The sequence below is a fragment of the Nicotiana tabacum genome, chromosome 13 (genome assembly GCF_000715075.1).
Source record: "Nicotiana tabacum cultivar K326 chromosome 13, ASM71507v2, whole genome shotgun sequence".
Lineage (NCBI taxonomy): Eukaryota > Viridiplantae > Streptophyta > Magnoliopsida > Solanales > Solanaceae > Nicotiana > Nicotiana tabacum.
This window is the reverse complement of record NC_134092.1, coordinates 61,363,611-61,390,860: the sequence shown is the minus strand read 5'-3', so window position 1 is coordinate 61,390,860 and position 27,250 is coordinate 61,363,611. Positions and strand designations below refer to the sequence as shown.

At 42.0% G+C, this 27,250-nt stretch overlaps 1 protein-coding gene across 7 annotated transcripts; it reads right to left on the bottom strand.

Moving 5' to 3' along the window:
• Window positions 1–2,918: 2,918 nt before the first annotated feature.
• Window positions 2,919–22,842, bottom strand: LOC142167842 (uncharacterized). 7 transcript variants are annotated; one of them, XM_075228000.1, is made up of 4 exons: window positions 21,069–22,842; window positions 20,596–20,624; window positions 19,914–20,007; window positions 2,919–3,782 (listed from the first exon to the last, which is right to left on the bottom strand). In XM_075228000.1, the coding sequence occupies exons 1-4, from the start codon at window positions 21,110–21,112 to the stop codon at window positions 3,389–3,391; spliced, it is 561 nt and encodes a 186-aa protein (XP_075084101.1). In that variant the 5' UTR covers window positions 21,113–22,842; the 3' UTR covers window positions 2,919–3,388. The 7 variants fall into 7 exon arrangements, 3 of the variants coding, with proteins under 3 accessions (XP_075084101.1, XP_075084102.1, XP_075084103.1); XM_075228001.1 differs by lacking the exon at window positions 2,919–3,782 and adding an exon at window positions 18,907–19,256; XM_075228002.1 differs by lacking the exon at window positions 2,919–3,782 and adding an exon at window positions 18,907–19,253.
• Between the last annotated feature and the right edge of the window lie 4,408 nt (window positions 22,843–27,250).

Sequence of the window (27,250 nt, the reverse complement as noted above, 5' to 3'; positions counted from 1 at the left end):
TGGGACCAAGCAAAACAATCTATGTTATCAATAAGAAATTGAATAAGCTTTTTTCTGAGTTCGGGGGTTAATCCCGTTCCAAGGTATACGCTCGGGTAGGTACTCGATCAATATAACTTATTCCAACTCTTTAACCGTTGATTTGGTGGCGTCAGAATCTTCGGGAACAATAAAAGTTCGAGGGGTCAGAAAATCCTCCTCTTCTTCTCCTATCTCCTGCTTCCTTGATTCGGTCGAGGCTGGTGGTTGTGATTGCTATTTGACTTCCTGTTTACTTTTGATGCTCGACCTTTCCGAGGTTGATAGTGTCGATATCGGTGTTACCTCATTGACCGCAAACATGTTTTTTGCAGCATGTTGCTCCTCGTATACTATTTTTACACCGTCCGACGTCGTGAATTTCATCATTTGGTGGAGAGTCGAAGGGACTACACTCATATTGTGGATCCAAGGCCTTCCGAGCAGGGCATTGTACCTCATGTCGCCCTCGATTACGTGGAACTTGGTATCTTTAATGGTTTTAACCACGTTCACTAGTAGAATAATCTCCCATTTAGTTGTTTCACTAGCCATATTGAAGCCGTTTAAGACTCGAGTTATGGGTACGATTTGATTTTGTAGGCCGAGCTGCTCCACGACCCTCGATCGGATGAAATTTGCCGAGCTACCTGGATACACTAAAACACGCTTAACTTGAACTTTATTTAATAAGATAGAAATTACCAGAGCGTCGTTGTGGGGCTGAGAAATGCCTTCTGCTTCTTCGTTGTTGAATGATAAAGTGCCTTCGGGCACATAATCTCGGGTTCATTTTTCCCTAGTGATTGATACATTAGTGCGTTTGAATATGGGTCCCTGTGGAATGTCGACCCTACCGACGATCATATGAATGACATGTTGGGGTTCCTCCTGTTCATTTTTCCTAATATCTCGCCTTTCTCTGAAATGATTCTTGGCTTGATCGCTGAGGAACTCTCGAAGGTGGCCCTCTTTGAATAGACGGGCTACCTCTTTCCTTAATTGCCTGTAATCCTCGGTCTTGTGACCATGCATGCCATGATACTTGCACATCAAATTTGGGTTTCTTTGGGAAGGATCGGTTTGTATGGGTTTGGGCCACCTAGTATCTCTGATCCTTCCGATTGCCGATACAATGCCCAATGCATCGATGCTAAAGTTATACTCCGATAACTGAGGTGCCTTTGTGAGATCGGCATACTTGTCAAAACCACTTTTCCTCATAAGTTCCCGAGAATTCTGTCCTCGATCACTTCTTCGATTGTTCCGGGCGAAATTGTGTCCTGAACCATTGTTCCTCCGATCTGCGGTATATGGTTGATATCGATCCTTGTTCAACCTTGGCTCCCTATCGATGTCCCTCAAGTTTTTAACTGTCGACCTGTTTGGATATACTGAACCGGAAGGGGCTCCTAATTGGTCGTCCCCGACCCTGATCTTCGACTGATATCGATTGTGCACATCTGCCCAAGTTATAGCTGGATACTCAATCAAATTTTGTTTCAACTGCCGTGATGCTATCGAACTCTGTTCGTACAACCCTTGGGTGAAAGCTTGAACGGCCCAATCATCTGTGACAGGTGGCAACTCCATGCGTTCCATTTGAAATCGGTACACGAACTCCCTCAACATTTCATTATCCCTTTGTCTTACCTTGAAAAGATCTTATTTCCTCGTTGCGACCTTTATGGCCCCGGTATGTGACTTTACAAAAGAATCTGCTAACATGGCAAATGAATCGATGGAATTTGGTGGCAGGTTGTGATACCAAATCATTGCTCCCTTCGAAAGGGTCTCTCCAAATTTTTTCAACAGCATAGATTCGATTTCATCATCTTCTAAATCGTTACCATTGATGGCACATGTATATGAAGTAAAATTCTCGTTGGGATCGGTAGTCCCATTGTATTTGGGTATGTCTGGCATACGAAACTTCTTTGGAATAGGCTTCGGAGCCACACTTGGAGGAAACGACATTTGTACAAACTTCTTCGAATACATCCCTCTCAAGATTGGCGGTGCCCCCGGTATCTGATCAACTCGAGAGTTGTATGTCCCCATTTTTTTACCGTTGGCTTCGATTTTCTTCTCCCCTGATTCAATTCTTTCGGTGAGCTCCTCGAGCATTTTTATTACTGCAGGATTAGTCCCTGATTCGTTACCATTCGACCTTTCCGATACTGGCTCGGTACGGCGAGTAATTTCCGGCTCGACCCTATTCGGAGCTCTATGTTGATTTTGTAACTGAGCAATAGCGGCTTGCTGAGCCTGAAGCATCTCGAATATCACTTGGAGACTGACTCCTTCGTCTCCTTTGCCATGTGTTCCTTGGCCACTAGATCGGCCTTCTCTACGTACACTCCCATCGAGATCTGCGCCTAGGTCCGCGTTTAGAGCAACTTGCAAACTGACATCGACTGGGTTGGCAACCGGTGTTGCCCCGAGATTAGCCTGTGGCACCTCGACTCCTGGAGCGATCACATTTTTGTTTTCATCGTGGAATCTGAGGCCATTGTTACCGTTTGTGGATGCGTTTTATGAGTTTGACATGTTTTAACTTGAAAGCAAAGACACTCGACAAGAACAAGCGTAAAATAACGTGTTTTACCTGAATCAGTACTGAACAATCACTATTATCCTCAGCCCCACGGTGGGCGCTAAACTGTTTACCCAAAATTTCGAGTAACAATTAAACTTATTTAGTGGTTTTAAGGATACGTGATTTAAAATAATACTAATTGATAAACAAGGAATTAAATAGATAATCTGAATAGTAAAATAAATCAAACCAGTGTTCTGGCAGTGCTTTCGACTTCGATTCGAGATGGTCTCGAGGTTGGGTAACAAGAACAATAAAGAACAGAAAATAAACAGTGATGAGCAGTAATAGATAGTAAGTGAAATAGAGAAAGCAGTGTATGTGTATATATTTATCAGTGAATCATTCTCCCTTTCAAATGAATGGAGTCCCTCTTTATATAGTAGAGGAATCCTAAATAAGGTACAATTCTCATACCTAAAACAAATCCCATGATTGATGTCAATAACCGCTTGATTCAATTTGTTCCGGGATTTTCGTCGAGATCTTCGATCGGTTGCTAATATCTCGCCATTCCGTTATTATGTCTTACTCAAAGTCGGTCATGCTCGGTCTCGATCTTCAGCGAGCACTTCAATCTTCATGCTCCATACCATTGAGCTCGAGCCTGGTCTATTACGAGCTTACTCTCGAGGCAGCTCCCCGTGCCTATGAAATCGGACATGCCCGATTTCGACCGTATACAACTGTATTTTACATATAAAGCTAAACCCTAATTGTTGGATGTGAAATTGAATCTTTTTCTTTTGGTGCAAAGGATAATTAGTTATATTATGAAAGCAAAGTAGTAGTAAAAGCAGTTGTAGGGAGCCTATTCTTTGGCCTAAGGGGGCCACCTCGTGATAGGTCATAACAAAAAGGGGTGTCCGGGGAGAAACTACTTTTAGTAGGGCCTATATTAGTAGTAGTACATAAAGAGCGTACAAGAGGTGTTTGCAAACAGTTTGAAGGTGGAAGCATTGGTAGAGCCACTCTTCTAACAAAAAACTTGCATGTGCGATCATCTTCCAGTGTTGTTCGAACAAAATATGGTGGTTGTGTATATACAGTGATTCCTGCAGTGCTATTCATTTGGCTACAAGACTTTGCAAGTAAGTCAGCGACTTGGTTTTGCTCCCTATAGGTATAAAGTATAGCTGGATCATCCAAGTGTGCGAGTAGAAACCTGCAATCATTTATGATGTTAGCATATAAAGGATGTGATGTTTGTAGGATAGTAATGATAGTCTGAGCATCTAAGTTCACTTCTAATGGCTTGTATCCATGTGTAAAAGCTAAATTCAATCCATAATAAAGTGCATATAGTTCCGATTCCATGCTCACGTGAGAGATATGGTAACCTGCAAAGCCCATAATCCAAGTACTAGATGAATCACGGATTACTCCACCAATTTTGTCTTGTCCTGATGTTAACTTAGCGGAACCATCTGTGTTTAGTTTGAAAGGGGCGGAGCTAGGGGATGCCATTTGATATAAAGAGGTATACGGTCGGGAGAGGACGGTGGTGGAATATTAATGACATAGTATTTTGCGTCCATATTGAAAATATGTGTCGAAGAGGGTGGATAGTTTGGGCATGAAATATTTTTCCATTTCGAGATAGCCATATATGTCATAAGCAAAAAGGTATGAGGATGGAATTTGGGATATTAAGTAGGTTGGGAACGTCATTGTGTAATATGAGTTGTTTCAGCCACTAAATAGGGGGGTCCTCATGACTGTGTAGTGTAGCAATTTTCTGGGTCATGTGAAGGTTAGACCATAAGTGTTCAACTATTGGGCAATCAAGAAGTAGATGCTGGATAGATTCCAAGCAGATTTGGCATTGAGCGCAAAGGTCAGTAGGGAGAAGGCCTATATGGTGATAATGTGCCGCAGTTCGTAATCGATTGTGACCACATAGCCATAAGAAATATTTTATTTTAGCCACAGGGGGTAACTGATTGTGATGGTACAGTGATTTAGTGGTGAAGGTGCCATGCGTAGTGAGGGCCCAAGAAAAGGTGTCAGTTGAAGGGGTGTATGAAGGAATATGTGTATTGATGTATACGTTGGAGTATGGATATGGGTAGTTCAAAAGGTAGGGAGGTGAAATTCTATTGACCCCGGGAAAGATAGGTCGAGACGGTGTTAATAAGTGTGTGGGTCGTGGTAGAGGTCCAACTAAAGAGTTACAAAGTGTTGTATTGCACCGGTGCCAGGGGTATGTCCAAAAATTGATAAGAGAGCCATTACCGATAATCCATTGTAGGCCTTGCTGGCAGAGTTGCCATCCGGCAATTAAGTTTAACCAAATGAAAGATCCTCATGTGGTTTCATGGCTACGGTGGTAGAAGTATTTATGTAGTAGGGTGGCAGCCCATAGTGAGGATGGTTGTGGAGTAGTCTCAAGGCTTGGCTTGCGAGTAAAGTTTGGTTCTTAAGGTGAAGGGGCTGAATGCCTAAGCCACCAAGCTTCTTAGGAGTGGTCAATGTGCTCCATTTAATAAGATGTATTTTTTTTGCGTTGGGGGGTTATACCCCAGAGAAAATTGCGTTGGTATCATTCGAGATGGTGACTGATATATTGAGGGAGTTTAGTACATTGCATGACATGATTTGGTAAACTGTTAAGTGTGGAGTTAATGAGAGTGGTGCATCCTGCCAGGCTGAGGAAATTCGTTTTCCAATCAGCGAGCTTAGTTTTAAAATTATCAATTAGGAATTGAAAAAATCTCATTTGGAGGGTCGGGTGGTGAACAGGGAAACCCCATGTATTTGCCAAAAGAGGATCCCTCTCGTATGGGGAGGGAAGTGAGAATAAAGTTTATGTCTTGGGGGGATACAATTTCTAGAGAAAAAGATTTTTTATTTTTGATAGTTAATTTTTTGTCCAGAAAGATGATTGAATTCATTAAGGATATCAATTATAGTATGAAAACTTTTGGCGGAAGTGATGGATGTAAGAATAATGTCATCTGCGAAGAACAGGTGAGAAAGTTTTGGCCCGTGCCGAGATAAAGTGATAGGTGTCCATAACTGATAGTCTACAGCCATATCAATTTTTTTAGTGAGTAATTCCATACATATTATAAAGAGATACGGGGATAATGGATCTCCCCGTCGAAGACCTCGTGTGGGATTGAAAAAAGGTGCACGAGACTCATTAATAAGGATTGAGAGGGAAGTAGTGGTGATACAGGACATGATGAGTTTAATAAGTGTTGGAGGAAATTCAAAATATTGAAGGGCTTGCCGGACAAAAGACCATTCAATACTGTCAAATGGCTTTTCTAAATCAAGTTTTAGGAGAATGTAACTAGTTTTGCCCGATTTTCGCCTAAAATGTGAGAGAATTTCTTGAACAATAATGGCATTATCCGCATCTCGACAATTTTGTTAAAAGCTCGATTGGGTAGGACGCCATGAGAGGTTTGATCCTTTGAACTATAATCTAGGTGATTATTTTGTAGATAGTGGAACAAAGACTAATAGGTCTATATTGGGAGATCATAGAAGCATGACGCATTTTTGGGATAAGGCAAAGGTATGTCTTGTTTATATCAACCGGAATTTTGCAATCTATAAATATTTGTTTACGGAAAGTGGTGACTTTAGGGCCAACATCTGACCAATAATGCTGGTAAAAGAAAAGATGTAGGCCATCAGGACCAGGTGCCTTAAAAGGTTTGAAGGATCTAACATCAGTGGTAATTTCTAAGTCAGTTAGAGGACGTGAAAGAGAAAGTTTTTCTGATGGTGTGATTGTAGGGGAGTGAAACGGGGTGTGGTGTAGCTGAGATTCAGAAGAATTCATGGTATATAATGTGTTGAAGTAGTCACTGATTAGGGCATGGATATGAGAGTCGTCAAAGTACCAGTTACCTACTTGATCTTGTAAGTTTGTGATATGATTTCTGCAACGACGTTGTAAGGTTGAAAGGTGAAAAAATTTAGAATTTATGTCATCTTCTTGTAACCATTGGACACGTGATTTAAATTTCCAAAATTCTTCTTCTAGGCAAAGAACATCATTGTATTCATTTAACAGGGAATTTTCTAGATCTTGTAAAAATTGATTAGTGGGAAAGTGGGGGGATGATTGAATGCCTGCAAGTCTAGCTAGTAAATGCCGTTTGCGATGGAATATATTGCCAAAGGATATTTTATTTCAGTGCTTTATATTTTGTTGGAAGTATTCTATGGCTGCTATTAAGAAAGGCACATTGTGCAAACTGTCACAGAGGATATGCATAAAGTTTGGATGCGAAGTCCAGATAGTTTCAAATCTAAAGATATTAAATTTATTTCTACGTGTTGGTTGTAGTGTAAGGAGGAGTGGGGTGTGATCTGAGTGAGTTCTTGGTAAGTGTCTCACAGTAGATTCTGGAAATAGGGTAACCCAGTCGTAGTTTGCGAAGAGTCTATCTAAATGTTCTAAAATATGAAAACCATAACGTCATTTATTAGTCCATATGTATTTACTACCTTGAAACCAAGATCAATTAGATTACAGTAGTTTATATAATCTGCAAACATATTTGATCGTGAGTTATTCAGTGAACGTCTACCAAATTTCTCAATGGAGTGTAATATTTCATTGAAGTCGTCCCCGATGACCCATGGTCCCTTATAATGATCAAAAAGACATAAGATTTTGCCATAATAACTTGCGGTTAGCATAACAAGTGCTAGCATAAATAGCAGAAAAGTCATTTCTTGGGATTAGGGAGTACTTGGATCACGACCTAAATCTCCTGCTCTGTCATAGTTACATTATCAACACTCATCAGATGATCATGTCAGAGCATGACTATACCACCTGCTTGGCCATTTGCAGGAACCTCATAAAAGTTGGTAAAGCCAAAATCGTCACATAGTATAGCATGGTTTTGCATGTGAGTTTCAAAAAAAACTATTAAAGTCGGGCCATGGTAGTCCAGTAGTGAACGAAAATTACGACGAAAATTGGCATTGTTAGCATCTCGACAGTTCCAGAGCATAAAATTCATGCTTGAAGAAGGTGTGAGAGTTCTACAGATGAGTCAGAGGGAGTTTGAGGTGTCTCCCTGGGGACTAGTGCAAGTTGGGTGTCCTTCTATGGGGGTGGCACGTCTCAGAGTCGGGATTAACACTATGGTATATTTTCCTATTTTTGGGGTTGAGTGTTGGCCTTATGGTGAGTGAACACTTTATGGGATTGGATGGGCATTTGAGACGTAGTTTTTTTGCATATTGCTCCATTAAGACGAAGCTGCGAAGGTTGTCTAGAGTTGCATGGGAGGTTCTCGTCTCTCTCATTTCTAGTAGAGTGGCTGCTAGGTCTTGTTGTTGGGCTGTAGCATCTATTCTAGAGGCAATGGTTGGGGCGGAGTGATCAGGCTGGGAAAGTAGAACAGTGTGCTCGGAGGACTGTGTGGTGGCATCATTATATTCGGCAGGACGGTTAGTGACTGGTCGTTCCAAGGTGTGAAGATCGGTCCCAGTATCGGCGGATGGTAGAAAGGGATTTCCAGTAGTGGGAATAGAGTGTGTGGTAGTGATGAGTTCATCGACCAGTGGGATTGGACAAAGGCATTGTATACGGTCGAAATAGATTTTGGCCTTCCTACGTTCGATCGAGTTCGAGTGTTAAAAAGTCGGAATGAGATTATGGGCGTGAGCTCCGAAGTCGGTACTAATGAGCCTCGAGCCCGAAGGTCGCTCGAGGAGTCGGCTCGATAACCCTATCGAGCACATGACCGAATCGATCCTCAAGGGACTGCTTCGAGGTCGGAAATATGCGAAGCCCATCTCGAAGGTCGAACTCGAGCCAAGACCGAAGGGCCTGACCCAGTAACGAGTTCGAGCCAGTATCGAGCTCACAGACAAAAGTCGTTGCGACTGCACCAAGAGAGAGAATCTTGGCGGGAATCAAGGAAGAGACAAGTCATCATGGGCCTTCCACTATATGCTTTATTTTATTATTTTTTGTAATGACCCTCTTCTATAAAAGGGGGAATCCTTGTAAGCTAAAGGAGATGGACAAAAATCACTTCTCAGATTGAAAGATATCCCTTTGTGTTTGCTTTACTTTATCTCATTCATTTTTATTGCCCAATATTTGCATTCTTAGAGTCAAGAATATACGTATCTCTATTTCTCTACACGATTTATATCGAATTGTATCGCATATCCTTAGAACCATACACAAAATCTAACGTTATCCGATTTTTCCGATAAACAGTTTGGCGCCCACTGTGGGGCTAAGGGTAACAGTGATCGTTTGATACAAATCTAAAGTACACGCCAGCTTGCAACTTCAAATCAGCAATGGCTTTACCTATCGACCACGAAGCCGGCCTTCAAGATGAAACCAACAACTTGGCACCCGGGGCCGGAAGGCCAATTAACGATGGCATCGAGGCTCAAATCGAAGTACCCGAAATTCGAGCCGAAATACCATTGGATGTCAATTCACAAATAGCTTTGGAGGCGAATCAGCATTCCGAACCGGAAAGAAGCATTCAGGGCGGTACTCGATCCGTAGCCCGAGACACCCAAAACACGGAGGAAACCGGGGCCAGCTTACGTATGATCTTCGAGATGCTACAAGCCCAACAAGTAGCGATAGCTCAGTTACAGAGCCAAACTCGCGCACAAAGCAGGCCGGATTCCAATCCACCTCGAGAAATCACCCATAGAACAGAGCCCGCCATAGTGAAATCAAACGAGCAAGAATCGGGGACTACTCCCGGAATTACTAAATTGCTCAAAGAACTCACAAAACGAGTCGAAGCCAACGATAAGAGAGTGGAAATATACAATGCCAGGGTCGATCAAATCCCGAGGGCTCCACCAATGATAAAAGGGCTTGATTCGAAAAAATTCATACAAAAGCCTTTTCCCTCGATTGCGGCACCGAAACCAATCCCCAAAAAATTCTGTATGCCCGAAATTCCCAAATATAACGGTACGATCGATCCTAACGAACATGTCACCTCTTACACATGTTCCATCAAAGGTAACGATTTGGAGGACGATGAGATCGAATCCGTATTGTTGAAAAAGTTCGGGGAGAACCATTTTAAAAACAGGGATTTCAGCAAGCAAAACGAGCAAGAAGAACCGCAGTACGTCATTTACATGATCATCGGCGGCATCGATACCCCTCAGGGACCAGTGCTTAAACGCACTAAAACATCGATTGTGAGGGAAAAGTGATCTCGGACTCAAGATTACGCACCTATGGGGACCTTGTCCTTCGATGATGAAGATGCAGAAGGGGTCAGCCAACCTCATAACGACGCACTGGTAATATCCGTACTCATGAATAAAACTAAAATTAAGCGTGTGTTAATCGATCCAGGTAGCTCGGCCAACATCATCCGATTGAAGGTAGTAGAGCAGCTCGGCCTACAGGATCAGATCGTACCCACAACTCTGGTTCTAAACGGGTTCAATATGGCATGTGAAACCACCAAAGGCGAGATAATCCTACCGATAAAAGTGGCCGGAACCATCCAGGAAATAAAGTTTCACGTGATCGAAGGCGATATGAGATACAACGCCCTTTTCGGAAGGTCATGGATCCACAATATGAGAGCTGTACCTTCGACCCTACACCAAGCCCTCAAATTCCCGACATCGAGAGGTGTCAAAATAGTGTACGGAGAACAACCAGCCGCAAAGGAAATGTTCGCCGTCGAGGAAGCTAAACCAATGTCCTCACCTTCGCCGATAAAAGGATCGGGCTCAGAAGGAGAACGGGACACCAAATAGCAATCACAGACATCGGCTTCGACCCAGCCAGATAACCAGAAGATCGAAGAGGATGATGATCAAAGGGTCCCTCGATCTTTCATGATTCCCGATGACTCCGACGCCACCAAATCAACAATCGAGGAACTAGAGCAAGTCACATTAATCGAGCACTGGCCCGAGCGAAAGGTATACTTGGGAACGGGGTTGAGCCCTAAACTCAGGAAGAAACTCGTTCAATTTCTTATCGATAACATCGATTGTTTTGCCTGGTCCCATTTAGATATAACAGGGATCCCGCCAGACATAACGACGTATCGACTAAGTTTGGACCCCAAGTTCAAACCGGTGAAGCAAAAGAGAAGACCTCAGTCCGAGGGAAAGCACGCATTCATAAAAGACGAGGTAACCAAGCTTCTCAAAGTAGGGTCCATTCGAGAGGTGAAATATCCCGAATGGTTAGCCAACGTAGTTATAGTGCCTAAAAAGGGGAACAAACTTAGAATGTGTGTGGACTATAAGGATTTGAACAAAGCATGCCCTAAAGATTCCTTTCCGCTGCCCAACATCGATCGCATGATTGATGCCACGGCCGGCCACGAGATCCTCACTCTTCTCGATGCCTATTCCAGGTATAATCAAATCCAGATGAACCCGAAAGACACGGAAAAAACTTTATTTGTCACCAAATATGGAACGTATTGTTACAATGTGATGCCCTTCGGGATAAAGAATGCAGGGGCTACTTACCAACGCCTAGTAAATAAAATGTTCTTAAGAACAAATAGGAAAATCAATGGAAGTTTATATTGATGACATGCTAGTTAAATCCCTGCGCGCAGAGGACCATTTGACCCATTTCCAGGAAACGTTCAAAATTTTGAGGAAATACAACATGAAGCTCAACCCCGAAAAATGTGCTTTCGGGGTCGGTTCAGGCAAGTTCCTAGGCTTCATGGTGTCATATCGGGGAATAAAGATTAACCCCGATAAAATCAAGACCATCAAAGACATCGTCGTTGTGGACAACGTGAAAGCCGTACAAAGGCTAACGGGTCGGATTGCAGCCTTAGGCCGGTTCATTTCAAGATCATCTGATCAAAGTCATAAATTTTTCTCTCTACTCAAAAAGAAGAACGATTTTTCTTGGACCCCGGAGTGCCAACAAGCATTAGAGGAACTAAAACGATATCTATCAAGCCCACCACTACTTCACACTCCAAAAACAGACAAAAAACTTTATTTGTACTTGGCAGTATCGGAAGTTACCGTAAGCGGTGTCCTAGTTCGAGAAGAGCAAGGTACGCAATTTCCCGTTTATTATATGAGTCGAACCTTAGGAGAAGCGGAAACTAAATATCCGCTCCTAGAAAAATTGGCACTTGCACTGATAAGCGCCTCTAGAAAGTTAAGGCCATACTTTCAATGTCATCCCATATACGTATTAACCACTTACCCGCTTCGTAATATTTTGCAAGAACCCGAGTTAGCAGGCCGACTGGCCAAATGGGCCATCAAACTCAGTATATACGATATCGAATATCAACCCCGTACGGCCATCAAGTCTAAAATTTTAGCAGACTTCGTGGCTGATTTCATGCCAACCCTCGTACCTGAAGTCGAAAAAGAACTCCTGTTGAAATCATGTACATCATCGGGGGTATGGATCCTTTTTACGAACGGGGCTTCGAATGTGAAAGGATCCGGGCTGGGCATAGTTTTGAAACCACCCACGGGTAACACTATTAGGCAATCTATTAAAACTATCAGGTTGACTAACAACGAGGCCGAGTATGAAGCCATGATTGCAGGTCTCGAGCTAGCTAGAAACTTTGGAGCAGAAGTCATTGAAGCCAATTGTGACTCTTTGCTGGTGGTGAGTCAAGTAAACAAAACCTTCGAAGTTCGAGAAGGTAGAATGCAAAGGTATTTAGATAAACTGCTTGTCACTTTGCACCATTTCAAACAATGGACTTTACAGCATGTTCCACGAGAACAGAATAATGAGGCCGATGCGCTTGCGAATTTGGGATCGTCGGTCGAGGTAGATGACTTGGGCTCGGGGAATGTTTTTCAACTTTTGAGATCGGTAATCAAAGAAGGTCACACCGAGATAAATTCTACAAGATTAACCTGGGATTGGAGAAACAAGTATATTGAATACTTAAAGAGCGGAAAGCTCCTATCGGACCCTAAAGATTCTAGGACCCTACGGACTAAAGCTGCTCGATTCACGTTGGCTTCTGACGGAACGCTGTACCGAAGAACATTCGATGGACCATTGGCAGTATGCTTGGGTCCGGGAGATACCGATTACATCCTACGGGAAGTGCACGAGGGCACTTGCGGGAATCACTCCGGGGCCGATACATTAGTTTGAAAAATAATCAGAGCAGGGTATTATTGGATCGATATGGGCAAAGATGCGAAGGAATTTGTTCGTAAATGTGACAAATGTCAAAGGTTTGCACAATGATCCATCAACCCGGAGAGCAACTCCACTCAGTCATATCCTCATGGCTATTCATGAAATGGGGAATGGATATCGTCGGCCCTCTGCCATCGACCCCAGGTAAAGCCAAATTCATTTTATTTATGACTGACTATTTTTCTAAATGGGTTGAAGCGCAGGCGTTCGAGAAAATAAGAGAGAAAGAAGTTACAGACTTTATTTGGGATCATATCATAAGCCGATTTGGGATACCCGCCGAAATAGTATGTGACAATGGAAAATAATTCGTTGGCAGCAAAGTAACAAGATTCCTCGAAGACCACAAAATAAGAAGGATACTATCGACGCCATACCAGCCCAGTGGGAATGGACAGGCCGAATCAACGAACAAAACTGTCATTCAAAACCTAAAGAAGAGGTTGAACGACGCTAAAGGAAAATGGAGAGAAATCCTGCCTGAAGTCCTTTGAGCATATCGGACGACGTCAAAATCCAGAACGGGGGCGACCCCATTCTCCTTAGTATATAGGTCCGAAGCATTGATACCAGTCGAAGTTGGTGAACCCAGTACCAGGTTTCGATTCGCGATGGAAGAATCAAATAACGAGGCTATGAATACCAGCCTTGAATTATCAGACGAAAGACGAGAAGCTACTCTCGTCCAATTGGCCGCCCAAAAGCAGCGAATCAAAAGATATTATAATCGAAGAACCAAGCTCCGCCATTTCAAGCTCGGGGACTTAGTGTTAAGAAAAGTTACCATCAATACCCGAAATCCGAACGAAGGAAAACTAGGACCGAATTGGGAAGGACCATATCAGGTGCTCGAGAACATCGGAAAGGGATCGTACAGGCTCGGCATTATAAACGGCAAACAGCTATCAAGCAGCTGGAATGTATCACATCTAAAACGGTACTACTGCTAAGGTATGACCTTTCCATATTCATTTACATTTCAAAACTGACCCCTGCAGAAGTCCGAACAAGGGCTAAGATGGATCTTTCGCTTGAAAGCACGCGTTGCACTCTTTTTCCTTAGACCGGGTTTTTCGGCAAGGTTTTTAATGAGGCAACCATTGATCGTGCTACACTTACAACAATATCCGAGGCTCATTTACAATCGACCCTGAATATTGAGGGGGCATTAGGCCCTCAAATACATCGAGTTCAGATGCAAGAGAGTTATTTCACAACAACAGGGTTCCAATAGGAAAAATTGTAAATGGTCGAAACAAACCATGCTCATGTAGATTGGCCTGAACCCAGGCGCGAAACATGAACACATGTGTAATAACGTGCGAAGAAAGTTCTCTTCTTTATCGGCATCTTATATCCAAGGAAAATTCCTCTATTTGGAGATTTATTATGCAAACAGAATCAAGTTAAATTCGACCAATTAAACCTACGGGCTACATTGCATCGAGTTCGAACAAGTACTCACTCGACCACTACGCCTACGGGCTACTTCGACCATTACGCCTACAGGCAATATTGCATCGAGTTCGAATTATTCATTCGACTGCTAAGCTTACGGGCTACTTCGACCGTTATGCCTACGGGCTACATTTCATCGAATTCGAGCAAGCACTCACTCGACCACTAAGCCTACAGGCTACTTTGACCATTACGCCTACGAGCAATATTGCATCGAGTTCGAATCATTCACTAGACTGCTAAGCCTACGGGATACTTCGACCGTTATGCCTACGGGCTACATTGCATCGAGTTCGTGCAAGCACTCACTCGACCACTAAGCCTACGGGCTACTTCGACCATTATGCCTACGGGCTACATTGCATCGAGTTTGAATCATTCACTCGACTGATAAGCCTATGGGTTACTTTTTTCGAGTTCGAGCAAGCACTCACTCGACCACTAAGCCTACGGGCTGCATTGCATCGAGTTCGAATCATTCACTCGACGACTAAAGCCTATGGGCTACTTTTATTTCGAGTTCGAGCAATCACTCACTCGACCATCATGCCCACGGGCTACATTACTTCGAGTTCGAATCATTCACTCGACGACTAAAGCCTACGGGCTACTTTTATTTCGAGTTCGAGCAATCACTCACTTGATCATCACGCCCACGGGCTACATTACTTCGAGTTCGAATCATTCACTCGACGATTAAAGCCTACGGGCTACTCTCACTTCGAGTTCAAGCAAAGCACTCACTCGACTATTACGCCTACGGATTATATTTCTTCAAGTTTGAATCATTAACTCAACTAGTAAGCCCAAGGGCTACGTCACTTCGAACAAATCAATAATAGAGACTACAAAGTCCAAATTTGATTGAATTCGATCCCTGTGAAAACTTCGGCTTATGACCCGATCGAACCACCAAAAATCACATCGATTCTCACTGCATCCTTCGTGAGAAACGAGGGGACTATCTGTATACGGTCGAAATAGATTTTGGCCTTCCTACGTTCGATCGAGTTCGAGTGTTAAAAAGTCGGAATGAGATTTTGGGAGTGAGCTCCGAAGTCGGTAGTAATGAGCCTCGAGCGCGAAGGTCGCTCGAGGAGTCGGCTCGATAACCCTATCGAGCCCATGACCGAATCGATCCGCAAAGCACTGCTTCAAAGTCGGAAATGCGCGATGCCCATCGCGAAGGTCGAACTCGAGCCAAGACCGAAGGGCCCGACCCAGAAACGAGTTCGAGCCAGTATCGAGCTCACAGACAAGACCCGTTGCGACCGCACCAAGAGAGAGAATCTTGGCGGGAATCAAGGAAGAGACAAGTCATCATGGGCCTTCCACTATATGCTTTATTTTATTATTTTTTGTAATGACCCTCTTCTATAAAAGGGGGAATCCTTGTAAGCTAAAGGAGAGGGACAAAAATCACTTCTCAGATTGAAAGATATCCCTTTGTGTTTTCTTTACTTTATCTCATTCATTCTTATTGCCCATTATTTGCATTCTCATAGTCAAGAATATACGTATCTCTATTTCTCTACACGATTTATATCGAATTGTATCGCATATCCTTAGAACCATACACAAAATCTAATGTTATCCGATTTTTCCGATAAACAGGCATCCATGTCAGTCTCATGCCCTTCGATACAACTTGTGCTAGGTAGGAGGAGTTCTGGAGTACTACTATAATCTCCTGATCGTTGATGGTTAGACGAAATAGTAGTGCTTGACCGGTGAAACCCTGTTCGAGCTATGACGCCGGGGAAGGTCCGAGGTGTTCTGAGCTATATACAGGGTCGGGTATGGTGGTGGAGGATATGGTGGGTGATGTTGGCCATGGTTACTGTGATTTGTGGAGGAGGTGGCGTGAGTTTGAGTAGTAGAAGTATGTTCTGTTTTTGTTGAACTGGAATGAAAGTTGGAGGAGTCGGGCAACGTTGCATGGGAATTATGGCTTTGTGGGGAAGTAGTATTATATTTGGGAAGATGCTGTGTATTAGAAATAGTTGATTGGTCCATGGGGTCTGTTGAGGAGGAAAAAAAGGTGGGCTGGTCGTTATTGTCAGATAGGAAAATGACGTGTGAAGTCTTTGGACTAGGAGGGCATGGCGGTGGGGTATGTGGGGTGACATGTGGGGATGAGTCATCAAAAATGTGCAGGAGTTAGAGTGTTTAAAGGTGTGGAATGAGGTGTTGTTGACGTGGGAGAGGGTGAATCACAGTGTGGCCGGTTGGATTTAGAAATTGGTGGGGTAGTAGATTGACGTGGATTTGGGCTGGTATTTGTGTGGGATAGAGTCGGTTGGTCCAGAATAGGCGTGCTTATGGGGAGTGTGTTAACTTAGTGTGGAGAAATTAACTGGGCCGGCCCAGATGTGTGAGGGTGGACGAGTTGCGTAGGGGAGTTGTCAAGTGTGAGGAGGAGATATTAGTTAGGTGCCTAGGGGAGGTAGGGTTAGAATTATTAATTAAACTAGTAAAGTTTTTCGCGCTTCGCGCGATCATAATAGACGTTATTATATTTACATTAAAATTAGTAAGCTAGTAATGAAATTAGATGTCATCCCTTAAAAAAACTTATAAAGTACTTTTTCGTCTATGTACAACTAAAATAACTCAAAAGTCACTTGTTTAATTACACCTCCCTCTCTTCTCTTCTTTTTCATGCCTCTTTCAAAAGTTTCTTAGCCAGTAATTGTATGAAAGATTAGCTTTTGTTATACAATATACTCCCTAATTCTTAAGTATTGAAATTTATGAAATAGATATTTAATTGAGTAATTGAAACATTGAACTAAAGATAACAGCACAGAAGATAAGGATAAAAAATATCAAGTATTCATATAACATTTGAAATTAAAAGAAGTTAAAAGTGAACTTAAATAAGTAAAGGAATCAAAACTAATTGATTTTCTGTAAATCCTAAAAGTTAAAAAGATTGATTATTGAAACTTCAAAGAAGAGAAGCAACCAAAATTGTAATCATATGGTTTTGTAACCATGTGCAGTTGACATTTGTGGATCTTGCGAGGCCCAACTTCTGTGAACCTTCATCTATGGGTGTTTGACGGGTCGGGTTGACCCGGTTTCAGACCGATCCAGACCAGTATTAATCCGGATCGATGGTAGGAGCCCGGGTAGGGCTGGGTTAGGGGGATTAGGGGGTTGGGACGTTTACATTTTCATTACCGGTTAACCGGATCGGTCAAACTCGGTCAAGGAAAATCACTATTGCACCGGTTAACCGGCCTGGTTCAACAATGGTTTTCTGATTTTTTTAATTTTTTAAAAATACATTTGACTGTTGGTAACGGTCATCTTCCAATTTGACCGTTGCCCAACGGATATTTTGCAAGAATAGCCCTTTTGGGCAATTATTTTAAAAAATAGCACTTTTAGTAATTACTAATTTAGCCCTTTGAAAAACTATAAATACACCCCCCCCCTCCCTCCCCCCTCTTTATTTCTTCACTCATCTCTCATTGCTCAAACTCAAATTCTCAATTCAAGTTAAATCATGCCCCATGATTTTAGAGTGCGCTCATATGTTTGGGAACACTTTGAGGCGGTAGAAGAAAATGAAGAAGTTCACAAAGTAAAGTGCAAGAACTGTGGTCGAGTCTTAAATCTTCGTCGAAAGTAGGAGGGCACATGCTGTTTAAGGAGGCATATGAAGAGTTGTCTTGAGCGTCCTCCAAAAATTCGTATTTAAGATTTTAAATTGATTTGAGACAATTTGTGTTATTTTAAAATTATTAGACGTATTATGCTTAATGTTTTAGTTTGTTAGATTAATTTGAAGTATTATTATACAATAAAATTTTGAAATGAACCTATGAAATCCTTTGAATTTAACACTCCAGAAGATGGCCAAGAAGGTCATATTGATTATGAAGAACTTACTAAGGCAATGCAAAACCTTTGAAGTTCTAGGTTTATATTTAATAATTAAACTTTGAATTTACTCTTTTTTCATTAATTTAGTTGTTGTTAAGTGTAAACTTTAATTTGCAAGTTTGAACTTGCAAATTATAAGTGCAACTTTTTTCCATCTTCATTCTATTCTATTATCTTAAATTCTTAATGAAATATTCAAATATAAGAATTTTAAAGTCTTTGCATCCTTTATTCAAACACTCTTTTTATAAGATTATTTTTTTATTTTATACTTTTACTACAAAAAAAAATAATACATAAAACCGGCCCGGCCCGGAACCGTTTCGATTTAATTTTTGACCGGATAGGGCCGAACTCGTTAAGCCCGGATTGGTGACGGCCGCTCACTATTTTTCTCGGCCCGGCCCAGCCGTTTGTCACCTATACCTTCACCTCTGATCTCATCTCAGGGGTAATACAATGCGTCAGTAAGCATATATCTACCACTCTTTGCATTTCTTAATGAGATGCTAAAGCCTGGTGCTACCAAATATTTTTCTAAACTTGAGGAATAAAAAAAAAAGAAAATATTACCAAACAACGCAACATAATCAACATTGTCAGTTTAAAAACTGTTAGTTTCTATCTTTCCATAGGTATAGACAAAATGCTATTATTTCTTTCATTAAGTAGCAAATAAAATTCTGTCAAAGATGTTGTCGTTCATCTTTGGTAGATAACAAAACACAATCTCGACTATGATAAATCCCAATGAATAAACGTAACACGCAAAATGTAATTGCAATCATTAAGAAAATAGTGAATGTAACTAAATTTGATCCTCACTTAGCAAATGCTGATCTGTACCTATTCTTTAACTAAGCTACATACTTTACAAACACCGTTAGACTAAGCAAAGGGTTTCCAGACAGTTGTTGCCAACTTGAATTGTATTAAAATTATCAAATCGTGGCTAATGAAAGTGGTTAAAGCGAAATTACTCAAGTTGAGCATAATCGTATGAAAACAATTTCAAATTGAATAGCTATTGGCCATAGGAATAAAAACAAACTCAAAGCAAGTGTGAAGTTGGAGCAACATCATAGATCCGATTTTTTACTTCTCTTCCCCGTGACGCAAAACTGATTCAACAAAACTCTGCTGATCGGAGATATAAAACAAACAAACAGTGACTTGATTTTTAATATTCTGCTTGGTTCTATGAATTATATTAGAGGTTGCTAGCAATAGATGCAGAGATGGTAATGGCGAAGAGGAGAGAATCATGTTTGTGTATGAACAACATGACAAGCAATGTCTATGACGATAAATGGCAAGGAAATATTTAGAGATAATTTTTTATTGTTAACTCATTTATTTATCAATTTCTCATTAAGGAATGTTCCTTCAATCAAGCCTAAGCTCCATATCATTATACTATAATCAACTTATATAGACATTATTGTTAAACATTGTTACCATTAAAAGTATCAGTAAAACAACATTCTTGCATTTCATAGTAAAATTAAAAAGTAACAGGAAGTTGAAGCACTATCCAATACGAATATCTAAGGCTGCAGTAAAAATCTTATATAGTTTAAATTCCGTATCACTATACTATAATCAACTTCTATAGACATTATTATCAAACTTTGTTACCATTAATTAAAAATATCAGTAAAACAATACTCTTTGCATTCCTGATCAGACACACCATTACATATCAATTTTGCAAAAATGATAGTATCAAAATCTTTACACCCTCTGTCATCAATTATGCAAAAATAATCACAGTAGTTAAGAATCTTTGGAGTGTACCTCAAATACCGATGGAGAAACCTGAATCTGAATCTTTTCACGCATTTTTGTTGGTTCGCAATAGTATCCATTATCCAAAAATAAAGTTCATGTCCTGAAGTGAAAATGGAATGTAGATTGTAGAAGAGAACGATCACAACATATTCAGTTTCTATTTTTCTGTTTAAGAGTATTAAACTGACAGAGTCTAAATTTTAACATTGCAAATATATACAAAGAAGGCATAGTTGGTAAATATTAATTTATAAAGGATTTCAGACCGGCATTTGTTGAGTAATTAACAACATTTCACGATTCTATGGGGAAGGTCAATCTATGCCGTCTTTTTTCGAACACTTCATGGGCGTCAAAATAAGCATGTGTTTGCTCTGTTTTATTTCATCCCTTTAGGTTTGCATGGTTGTGCAGATTTCGTGAGAGGATTTCTGGTTTTAAAATTTTATTTTGCACAAGTCTGGCATATTAACAAATAATAATACAATGTAAGTCTGCATATCAAGATTCGCAAATCACAACAACTTTCACTGAATCACAATGTATTCAATCTTCATTTTTTAATATATATGATTATTCAATGTTCATTAACAATTGAAAAATCATAAAGAAGAATGAGCACTGAGACTCACACCCAAAGCGGCAAACTAAAGAGAAGAAAAAGAAATAGGAAAAACGAAAAAGATACCTGACAATATAGGAACGGTGCCAGCAAGCCTAAGAATAATAAAAAGAGAGGGGAAAGACAGAAAATAGAAAGAGTTAAGAATCGGTTGTGAAGGAAGCGGTATTATTTTTGAAGCGGTTTTTTATTTTGGGTACATTTTTGGTCTTTGAGAATGAAAATTCAGTGGAAGACGCGAAAATTCGTAGAGAAAGATAAATGTAATTCCTGCTGAAAGGGATGTGCCACGTAACTGGGTGTATGACCCTCAATTATAATATATATAGATAGGATGTAGAAACAGTAGTTGGCGTATTATTATTAATAGTTAGTTTATTTAATTGATTAGTTTCAGGAAAAATCTTCCATTGACGTAATTAACGAAACGTTTGTGGGATTAAAGAAACGAGGGTTAGAAGAACCTTTTGTAGGAGAAACAGTGTTAGCGGACTTACCTGGAGGTCGTTGGATTTCCTCTAAATCTACAGCATGCTTACCGTCGTTCATGGATGTTGACGAGTGACGACGGATGCTCCGGCATAATATATTATGGTGAAGGCCGTTGAGGAGAAAGGCTCAACTTTCCATTTCGTATTCTTGATTTAATTAGAAATTTCACTGTTTGCCAGGGTGTTTCAGAGGTTTGGGCTGTTATACTGAAATTAGTGTGGTCAATTTTTGGAGGTGATGAAAGGTACGAAGAAATAGGTAGGTCTAGTGTTGGAGGAAACGGACACGCTTTGGTATTATGACCAAAGCGCCGACAGCGGATATATTTATAAACGCTCATACATGATAACTTGCTTGTGGTTGCCAATGTACACATGTTTTAAGAGGTTTTGCAAGGGGAATTTTAATGCAAATACGAGCGTATCTACCTCGTGTGGTGGAGGAGGTGCAAGCATCAAATATAAGGAGATTGCCAAGTTTATTGCCTACTAGCTGTAAGAGAGCAAGATCATAGTATTTCGTAGGTAGTTCAGGTAATCGAGCCCAAATGGTGGAGTAGGCGAGTTGGGTAGTTGAAGCAATAAATTTTGGTTCCCAAAGACGCACCGTAAGGAAATGGCCCAGGATAAACGATGGACCATCATGAAGTGCATGAAGCATATTATCCTCTTGTGTAAATTTAACGAGGAAAAATGTGTGTCCAAGATCAATAAGATTGATTGATTCTTAGGATCTCCAACGAGTTTGGAGTTTGGTTTTCAGCATTTGGTGCCCGATGAATTTGCCAAATAGTTTGATAATGATAGAGTACTTCCAAGTAGTGTACAAATGAGCCTTATCGTCAGTTGTAAGGGGAATAAAATCCTCTGTATCATATGGGTTATCCGTTTCATCGGTTAAGTCGATATCTAAAGGTATGGGTTGAGTGTTTGGTGGAAGAAGATCATTTGGTGAAGGTGTGAGGAGGGTATGTAAGAAGGAAGATTTTTGTGGGATTGTAGTTGAGGCGTCTACTTGCATAGCCAAGGGATTAGGAGGATCAGTTGGAGGCATGGCATCAATTTTTCTGGGTGAAGTCATGTGGGAAGGTTAGGGTTGAAGGAACAAGGATGAATGTCGTGAGTGAGGCAGCTTAGAGCATTTTGTTAGTGGATTCTGTCCAAAGCTGCAGTATACCGTAGATTGAATCTCAACATATTGCAAATTCATGTTCTCTTTTCTTTGTTTTCTTTTTTGCTCCTTTTCTTAATTTTTTTTTATTTCTTCATCTTTGTATTTGCTCTCTTTCTACAACCCCATTTTTGTTATATATATATTAAATTATATTTTTGCTTCCTTTTTTAAAAATCGTCAAATTTTATTTGAATGTGATTTTAATTATTTTCTCTTTTTACCCATCTAATCTTTGTATACGGGTGAAACCGACCTCATGATGCATCCTAACCTCCGACAAGATAAGCAAAAGCTCGAGACATGGCAATAAGGGACCGAAACCGAGCCCAAAATCCCACCGGACTAGAACCTGGGGGCATGACGCCTGCCTTCGAGAATATCGAGGCCATGATCCCGGAATCTGTCGTAGCCTCGAGCGACTTCGAAGAACATTGTCAGACAATCCAGCATAGCCAGTAGAAGGCCAAAATATTCGGGACCGGCCGAATATTACGGCGGGGATCTCGGCGCGTATCGATAAGGAGCCGACAATCAGTGAATCAGAAATTTTTTTACCTTTTTATAGAGTTGTACCTAAAATAAGACTCCCCTACTATATAAAGGGGGTCTAATAATTCATTTTCACGCATTGTAACACGCACTCAAAAGCAATACATTATTATTTTCTCTGTCTTTAAGCTCTTGTTCTTCTGTTTATCGATACCGGTCGTGGTGAACTCGGCTCGAGAGGGCAAGTGTTCCATCAAGGCTGAAATTATTCAACTCGTGTGGTTTGAATTTATCTTATCTTTATTTACTCAATAGCAACTTAATTAATCGCTTTGTGTCAAGTTAATCTGTGTATCCTTAAAACCACTTACAAATTTAATTGTTATCCGATTTTGAGGGTAAACAGTTTGGCGCCCATCGTGGGGCTGAGGATAATAATGGCAATTTGATACAAATCTCGTAACACACCCTATTTTACACTTGTTCTTTGAAGTGTCTTTGATTCTAGGTTAAAATCGAAATGTCAAACCCACAGTCTGCCCCTCTAAACACGAATACGAAGTCCAGCCACCATGGCGAAAACAACAATGCAGCACCCGGTAACGAGGGGACCCCAGTCGATCTCGGCGGAGTCCCGGTGGCGGATCCCATCGACGCCAGTTCGCATGTGGCCATCAACACAAATTTGCCTATCGATCCCGAGAACAACGTACGCAGGGAAGTCCGGTCAATTGCCCAGAATACACACGACGGTGAAAATGATGGGATCAACTTGCGAGTGATCTTCGAAATGTTACAGGCTCAACATGCGGCGATAGCCTAGTTGCAGAACCAAAGTCGAGCGCCGAGCAGGGTTGAGCCCAAGCCATCTCGGGAATTCACCCGCAGAAATGAACCGATCACGGAGAGGCCAAATAAAAATGAATCGGGGACTAACCCCGAGATCATAAAAATGCTCGAGGAATTGACAAAACGGATAGAATCAGGGGAGAAGAAAATCGAAGCCAATGACAAAAAGGTAGAAACCTACAATTCCAGGGTCGACCAAATCCCAGGAGCACCTCCGATATTGAAGGGCCTGGATTCCAAGAAGTTTGTTCAAAAACCCTTTCCTCCAAGCGCAACGCCGAAGCCGATCCTGAAAACGTTCCGCATGCCCGAAATTCCTAAGTACAACGGAACAACCGACCCAAATGAGCATGTGACCTCCTATACATGTGCCATCAAAGGGAATGACTTAGAAGACGGTGAGATCGAATCTGTCCTACTGAAAAGGTTCGGGGAAACTCTATCCAAAGGAGCTATGATATGGTCTCACAACCTACCTCCTAATTCTATTGACTCGTTTGCTATGCTTGCAGATTCATTTGTAAAAGCACACGCTGGGGCTATCAAGGTTGAGACTAGGAAGTCAGACCTTTTCAAAGTGAAGTAGAGGGACAACGAGATGCTCAGGGAATTCGTGTCCCGGTTCCAAATGGAACAGATGAACTTGCCTCCGGTCGCGAACGATTGGGCCATTCAGGCCTTCACCTTGGGACTCAATGCTCGAAGCTCGTTGGCTTCACAGCTGTTGAAGCAAAATCTGGTGGAATATCCGGCTGTCACTTGGACCGACGTGCATAATTGGTATCAATCAAACATCAGGGTCGAAGATGATCAACTCGGGGCCCCTTCCGGGTCCGTTTATCCCATCAGATCAGTTGACACAATCATGAGAGACATCGATCGTGAACCACGATCGAACAGGGATCGGTATCAGCCATACATTGGAGACCGAAGAGGTGGTGGATCTGGGTGAAACCCCGTGAAAAGTGAAAGAAGGAGTGACCGAGGTCAAAACAACCAAGGACTCATGAGCAAAAACAGTTTCGACAGACCCATCGGGCCGAAAGAAGCGCCAAGACTATCGGAGTACAACTTTAACGCCACCGCCGCCATCGTATCCACCATCGGACGTATAAGAGACACCAAATGGCCTCGACCTTTACAGTCTGATCCAGCCCAAAGGGATCCTAACCTAATGTGCAAATATCATGGCACTCACGGTCACAAGACAGAAGATTGCCGACAATTGAGAGAGGAAGTAGCCCGGCTATTCAATAACAGGAATCTCCGAGAGTTCCCGAGCGACCGAGCCAAGAACCACTTTAGGACCAGAGATTCAGTTAAACAGACCGAACATGAGGAACCTCAGCATGTCATCAACATGATCATCGATGGGGTCGATGTACCCCAGGGGCCGATGCTGAAGCGTACCAAAGTATCTATCACAAGGGAAAAATGAACTCGGGATTATGTGCCGTAGGGAACCTTGTCCTTCAACGACGAAGACGCTGAAGGGATCGTGCATCCCCACAACGATGCACTGGTAATATCAGTACTTATAAATAAATCTCGAGTTAAGCGTGTATTAATTGATCCAGGTAGCTCGGCCAACATCATCGGATCGAGGGTCGTGGAACAGCTCGGCCTGCAAGATCATATTGTGCCCGCGGTCCGAGTCCTAAACGGGTTCAACATGGCATGTGAGACTACTAAAGGAGAGATAACATTACCGGTGAATACCGCCGGGACCGTTCAGGAAACAAAGTTCAATGTGATCGAAGGGGACATGAGAAACAATGCTTTGTTCGGGAGACCATGGATTCACAATATGAGGGCGGTACCCTCGACTCTGCACCAGATGATGAAGTTCCCAACGCCAGGAGGAATAAAAACAGTTTACAGAGAACAACCAGCCGCAAAAGAGATGTTCGCAGTTGACGAGGTGGTCCCGATATCCACACTTTCGACACCAAAGGAGCTAGGTCCAATCACCAAGGGAGAAACTAAATAGAAATTACTAACATTGACTCCGTCCCAATCGAAGAAGAAGGAGATGGGCAAAGACGACGACTACAGGTTTCCCAGGTCTTTCGTAGCTCCCGATGACTCTGATGCTACCAAATCGACGATCAAAGAACTGGAGCAAGTCGTATTGATCAAACACTTTCCCGATCGGAAGGTATACTGTGCATGGTGTTGAATCCCGAGCTCAAGATAAAACTCATTCAATTTCTTATAGCTAACGAAGATTGTTTCGTTTGGTCCTACCTTGATATGACAGGGATCCCGCCGGAAAAAACCAGTCATAGGCTAAACTTGGACCCGAAGTTCCACCCAATCAAGCAAAAGAGGAGACCCCAGTCCGAGGTCAAACATGCTTTCATCAATGACGAGGTATCTAAACTCCATAAAATAGGATCCATCCGGTAAGTAAAATACCCGGATTAGCTAGCAAACGTAGTAGTAGTCCCCAGAAAAGGGAACAAATTAAGAATGTGTGTGGATTATAAAGATCTAAATAAAGCGTGTCCCAAGGACTCTTTCCCTTTGCCTAACATCGATCGCATGATCGATGCGACGGCCTGCCACGAGATCCTCAGTTTTCTCAACGCCTATTCCGGGTACAATAAAATTCGGATGGACCCGGGTGATCAGGAAAAAACTTCCTTCATCACTAAGTACGACAGCTACTGCTATAATGTGATGCCATTCGGACTAAAAAACGTCGGCACCACTTACCAACACCTAGTAAATCGGATGTTCGAAGAACAAATAGGAAAATCAATGGAGGTTTACATTGACGATATGTTGGTTAAGACAATGCGAGCAGAAGACCATTTGAAACATTTGCAGGATACCTTCAGCATATTGAAGAAATACAATATGAAGCTGAACCCGAAGAAATGTGCATTTGGAGTCAGGCCCGGTAAATTCCTCAGATTCATGGTAACCAGCCAGGGGATCGAGATCAACCCCGATAATATCAAGGCCATCGAAGATATCACTGTTGTGGACAACGTGAAGGCCGTGCAAAGGTTAACCAGACGTATAGCCGCCTTGGGACGATTTATCTCGAGGTCATCCGACAAGAGCCACCGTTTCTTCTCATTGTTGAAGAAAAAGAATAACTTCTCATAGACCCCGGAGTGCCAACGGGCCTTGGAGGAGCTTAAGCGATATCTATCGAGCCCGCCGCTGCTTCACACGTCGAAGACAGACGAACAGTTATACATGTACTTGGCAGTATCGGAGATAGCGGTAAGTGGAGTCCTGGTCCAGGAGGAGAAAGGTACGTAATTTTCAATTTACTATGTTAGTAGGACTCTCGGCGAGGCCGAAACTAGGTACCCTCACCTAGAAAAGCTGGCGCTCGCTTTGCTAAGCACCTCTAGGAAGCTAAAATCGTACTTCCAATGTCACTCCATATGTGTGGTAACCACTTACCCATTGAGGAATGTAATGCATAAACTCGAGCTCTCAAGACGGTTGGCCTAATGGTCCGTAGAGATCAGTGGGTACGACATCGAATATCGGCCTCAGACCGTCATTAAGTCACAAATTTTGGCAGACTTTATGGCCGACTTTACACCGGCTCTAATACCCGAGGTCGAAAGAGAGTTGTTGAACTCGGGGACCTCTTCGAAAATCTGGAACCTCTTTACGGACGGCGCCTCGACCGCGAAGGGGTCCGAACTTGGAATTGTATTGAAACCGCCCGCATGTAATATAGTTAGACAAT